The sequence below is a fragment of the Chiloscyllium plagiosum genome, chromosome 21 (genome assembly GCF_004010195.1).
Source record: "Chiloscyllium plagiosum isolate BGI_BamShark_2017 chromosome 21, ASM401019v2, whole genome shotgun sequence".
In the NCBI taxonomy this organism is placed as follows: Eukaryota; Metazoa; Chordata; class Chondrichthyes; order Orectolobiformes; family Hemiscylliidae; genus Chiloscyllium; species Chiloscyllium plagiosum.
In genome coordinates this window covers 7,988,488-7,993,925 of record NC_057730.1, presented here as the reverse complement: position 1 = coordinate 7,993,925, position 5,438 = coordinate 7,988,488, and the positions used below count along the sequence as shown (strand labels likewise).

Genomic DNA, 5,438 nt, shown 5'->3' with positions numbered 1-5,438 from the left:
AGTCCTTCCACACCCAATCGTGAATGGTGGTGGACAATTAAACAAATTACTGGAGGAGGACGTTCCATAAATATCCCCACCCTTAATGATGGAAGAGTCCAGCATCATCAGTGCAAAAGATACTGCGATGTGTAACTCACCTCTGGACTTCCCAAAGCCTGTACAAGGCACAAGTCAGGGGTGTGATAGAATACTCCCCAGTGACCTGGATGGATGCAGCTCCAACAACACATAAGCAGCTTGACACCATCCTACGTACGGCAGGTGGACTGCAGAGGCTCAAGAAGTCATTCACCACCACTTTCCCAAGGGCAACTAAGGATGGGGAAATAAACGAATAAAAACAGAAACTGCTGGAAAAGCTCAGCAAGTCTGGTAGCATCTGTGGAGAGAAATCAGAATTAACATTTCAGATCGAGTGACCCTTCCTCAGAACTGATGGTAGATGGCCAGCCAGCAACGCCCATGTCTGAGGCGTGAATCAAAAATGTCACAGTCAGCAAAGCGTGATTTGAATTTAACTCTGCCCCTCCATGTCGGGAACCATGCAGGGCAACTCTGGATTGACTTTTCGGGTGCACTATGAGCTTTTAAACATGGTCTGGATGCCAGGGACGCTGGTCTTTCAGCAGATATCCAGTGAGTTGTGTGTTGTTCTGGAAATAGTGTGTGGTAAGATAGGAATAGATGTGGATGTAAGGGATAACATAGGGGCAAGTAGCTAGCAAAGTAGAGAAGCTTAGTTTGAAATGTGAATCATTTTGCTAGACTTTGCAACAGGGAGTGCTCTAAAACACTCAACATAACTTGGAACGAACCAAAACAAAACCTGCAAGATTCACCCTTTAAGAACTGACAGGAGTGTACAATCTCTTGCTATATTTACCATGTGACAATCAAAGTCTACAATTCACAAGTTACTTTTCCTGCTATTTCTCCCATTACAGTAAGTTTTAATGTACAGTGTATGGGATGCAGAAAATAACAGTGATCCACCAAATTGCAAAATGATTATTCTAGCTACTGCATTGGAAGCTGCCAAACCAAACATTTGCCTGAAATATGAACACACGAAAAATATTTTTGGTATTCTTTGAAACATTGCATAGATTTAGAATTAGTATTTATTAAAAATGTGTGAAAACAATTTATTTTCATCAGAATTGATCCATGTTAAGAGGACATAGTGTAAACAAATGTTCATGTTTATTGTGTTGAATAAATCTAAAACATGTGGCAGAGACATTTTTAGATCTGTGCAGATGTTAAGTGCTTATTTTCTGTTTTCCACACCCTGAGCATGTGATGCAGCCCGCCATCTCTGCATGTTCCAGTAAAACATCAAAATCAATTCCAGATTAAACATCTCATAGTGTTTGTTGCACTAAAGGACTTCACTTCTCGGTTCAACATAGGGTAGGCAATTGTATTTATGCTTCACTGTGATAGACATCATTTTGAAAAGACGTATTTTAATATTGCTTTGTTTCTATTTTAAAGTCTGTTAAAACTCAGATATTTTAAAAGCTTTTCATTTAATTCTCTGTGATATTTATATTTGTATTTCAATAAATGCAACAACTAACTTGTTTGCTTTTATTTTAAGTTATCTCACTTTAGGACTGTCGACAAGGACAATTTCCTACTTTTCAACTCAAGATGTTCCTCAGACTCTTTGTCTTTTTCCTAATTCTCCTGCCAGGGGTGCAGGGCAGAAAAGGTGTTCAAAGTGGTGAATGGAACTACAAAGATGGATGTAAGTAAAATGCCTCTTGTATCTGATTTACAGCAATTGCATATGTAAAATTTCATTAGTTAAAAGAAATCCTGCTTCAATAATTAATGTGAATACGTTTTTAGTTGATGACATGTATTCATTGAAGAATGTGGCATCTAGTATTTGTAAACTTGAAATATTTAATTTGGGATATATCAAATAAAAGCAACAGTATCACAAACACAGAGAATGTTGCTTATACTTAGGTAATATTCTAGCATTGTTCGGGCTGTTTATTTCAAAAATGTTATCACTATTGAATTGGTGAATTCTGTGAGAATAAGGATGACATGGGTTTGTGTTTGAATCTTTGTTTGTAAAGTGACATGTGCTGCTCCAAATTGCTTGTCAGCTGATGAAGAGAAATCGCAGAAAGACTTGTTTCTGAGGCAGTTTACAATGCTTTGTTATGCCAATTTTGTTTTCAGAGCAGTTCAGTTATAATTTATAAGTATTTACCCTATTTTTGTAGCTGATAAAGTTAATATGCGCGGAGTTGCCAATCTGACACAGATACTGGACAACTGGAGATTTGACATTTTGACTCAGATGAGAGACATGCTGACGAATGGCCACCAGTCCCTCCTCCCAGACTATGCCAGGTGACAGATGTTTGTTGCATACTGCAATAATTTACAATGATGTGTTTAATTACATTGACTAAAATTCAAGTTAGTGTGGGGTATTTTTCAGTTACAGTTTCATTCCAGCAGTGCTAAATTTATGATTACGCCGCTGAATTAAGTAAAAGTTGGTAGATTCAGTTTCAAATTCTATGTTCAGAGTTTGGTTGGAATTGATGTTTGAACTTGTTTCTGTCCTCCTAATTAAAAAATACGACCTGCTTCGTTAAAAGTGTAAACGTGGCTGTTTCCCAGCCAGCTTGAGTTGGGATTTCATTAGAAATGCTGGCACTTTTCGCTGATTCTCTACCTTGATCCAATTGTTGGGCTGAACTTATTTTGGAACTGCACTGAGTAAATATTCCTGGGGAATGTTTGGTTTGGCCACTTACAGTGATGTAACTGGAACCATCATTTTGCATCTGGATGTGTCATTCTGGAGTCTGTGCCACATCAAAAATTATAAATCTGCCCCTGAAAGTAAAACAGAAGTGTTGTGGTTTTTTTAAAAAAACAGCTTTGGAAAGCAAATAGGCAGTTTGGCTTTGAGGAATTCCGAATAACGTATCCCACGTTGGCACAATCTTGGATGCCAATGCTGCAGGCACCTCCAGCAGCCAGAAACATTTTGTTTTGATGTGGCATTGGACTTGGCCGTAGCAAGATCCAAAGTTTGCAACTTTAACAAAGCACTCCACATTCACAAAACTAGGCGGCTTTCGAATATTGTAAAGTAGCGAACACTTTTGGCTTAGTTGTCATATTATTTCAGAACTTTGGAAAGCTAAAGTAAAGGAAAGAGAATGTAAAGGAATCAGAAATGTTTCTGGGTTTTCCAGATCACCCCAAAACATTAAGTATTTGAAATGGGTGCACATCTCAAATATTTATAGCTGTGATCATGTATAAAACAGAGTTTAAAACAATCTCCAGAGCACATGGAATGGGCAATGTGTGCTCACTTGTAAGGCACACATTGCCCATTTTGTAGAGCTTAGTGTATGGCCCGTTAGTATTCCCATTACAAATAATATCTTTACACACAGATAACCCCTGTACTGTTAGCAAATATTGAACAAGAAAATCATTCTTGAGTCCAGTTCTTGGCTAGAACATTTCACAATGTCTCCACTGCCACATGAAACCGACCAACATCACTTCCACATTCCTATCAGCGATTTACATGAATAGATTAATGCAGCAAATTGTAATGGCAATACTTATAAACCAGTTAGCAAAACGATCTTTAAAACAAAAGTTGTTATTGACTATTTAGGAGAAGTATCTCTTGTATCCTCCTGCTGGTTTCTTAAACAAGGTACGAATTCCACTACAATATCAGGAAATCCGATACATAAGGTCCAGATGATAGTTACGGATAAATTCAGGTTGTACGGCACACAGATGATCAGGATTAAATAGAAACCTCAAACCCATTCATTCTGGAAGGAGCATGCACTGGCCAAAATGAGAAACCATTTGCAAAGGCACTACTGAAGTATATTCATCGATCAGATTTGTACAGTATAGACAAAAGATGGAAAAAGACACCTACCATTGTATTAACAGCCCCTTTAATGCATCAAGGAAGTTGAGCTGGATCATAGCTTAACCTAAGAATATAAAGGTGCACCGTGAAAATGACTAGAGATATAAATGCATATTGCTTCCCCACAGGGAGGGAGGGGAAATCAGGAAGCGAATCAATTTGATCCAGTCCTTGACACTCTGGAACAATGAAAGCAGCATAACACAAGGTTTTCTAGTGCTACTAACCCCTTATGGGAAACCCCTTATTTGGGAAAACATGAAACAGGAAAGAAGAAAATAATTGAATGAAGGTGCTTTCAAGAAATATGATTTTCGAAAACCAAACGTTTTCACTTAATCATGTTATGGTTTCATTCTGTTTCAGAATAACACCTCTTTCAGAGGCACTTAGCGATCTATTTACTGAGTTTAATGCTCTAAAAGAACGACTGAAAGATCTGACCGACAAGTTTACTGCCCTGGAGGTGACTGTTGATGAAATGAAAGCGAATAATAATGCTCCACGTTTGATTCCAAGTGGACCCAGGCAAAAACCGAATCTACCAAAGAGAAAGCTGATGGTTCCAAAGAAAAAGAAGGTCCCCCAGCAATAAAGCAAAGCAAGAATTAATTGCAAACCACATCATTCATATATATTTTATATATATATTATATACATACAACAGGCACATAAAATAAAAAGACCAGCAGGATTTGCATGTGCTGTTTTGCAATTTCCTTTTGATGATAAATATTTATCAATTGCTAATGAAAAGTTTTTGTTGCTGTAGAGCATCTCTTGTGCTGTGTTTCCAAAACTTTGCCGACCATATTTCTACCTTTTAAATAGTGTTCTGTTACTCAGTTTTCTCACTGTCTACATATCTCACATATACGCAATAACTGTAATGGAGAAAATGTATCTTCTGTTCAGCAATTCTACTAAAAGGCTGTTTAAATTAAAGTAAGCACAGCAATGCCTCGCCTTCATTTGGGCCATTGTAAAGTTCTTGTATTTTCTTTGAATGAAATGGTTAGAGTAGGTAGGTGAATCACTCACGGAGATAATGACATGATAGCTCTGTGGTTAGCACTGCTGCCTATAAGCACCAGTGACCAAGGTTTGATCCCACCCTCGAGCGACTGTCTGTGTGGAGTTTGCACATTTTCCCCCTGCAGAGTAGCTTTTATTTGTCATGTCTACCATATGCAACTGATACAGTAAAAACGAGACAGTGTTCCTCCAGAACCAAGGGTGCTTCATGGACAACACAAACTACACAATTATATCCAGCATAAAGTGCATAAGTGCATAACACACAGGTTGCAATGTAATAGAAGAATTATAAATAATAGACATAGCAATTTGAAGTAGTGCAACGAATTTCAGATGGGAAAGAGTTCGATCATGCTGTGTTAAGGAGCCTGATGACTTGGGGGAAGAAACTGTTGCACAGTCTGGCCATGAGAGACCGAATGCTCCTGTATCTTCTGCCAGATGGCAGGAG

The 5,438-nt window shown here is 38.1% G+C and overlaps 1 protein-coding gene across 1 annotated transcript; it reads left to right on the top strand.

Moving 5' to 3' along the window:
- The first annotated feature begins 1,237 nt into the window (after positions 1–1,237).
- On the top strand, positions 1,238–4,915 carry si:ch211-76l23.4. The gene is made up of 4 exons (XM_043711015.1): positions 1,238–1,416; positions 1,607–1,756; positions 2,250–2,379; positions 4,316–4,915. Exons 2-4 carry the CDS (start codon positions 1,660–1,662, stop codon positions 4,542–4,544), a joined length of 456 nt encoding a protein of 151 aa, XP_043566950.1. The 5' UTR covers positions 1,238–1,416; positions 1,607–1,659; the 3' UTR covers positions 4,545–4,915.
- The last annotated feature ends 523 nt before the right edge of the window (positions 4,916–5,438 follow it).

Bases quoted from the DNA above. Each gene is read 5' to 3' on its own strand.
- si:ch211-76l23.4 (XM_043711015.1), top strand. From the start codon at position 1,660: ATGTTCCTCAGACTCTTTGTCTTTTTCCTAATTCTCCTGCCAGGGGTG. The intron at 1,757-2,249 runs GTAAGTAAAATG...CTATTTTTGTAG, and splicing joins ATGGAACTACAAAGATGGAT to CTGATAAAGTTAATATGCGC. The intron at 2,380-4,315 runs GTGACAGATGTT...ATTCTGTTTCAG, and splicing joins CTCCTCCCAGACTATGCCAG to AATAACACCTCTTTCAGAGG.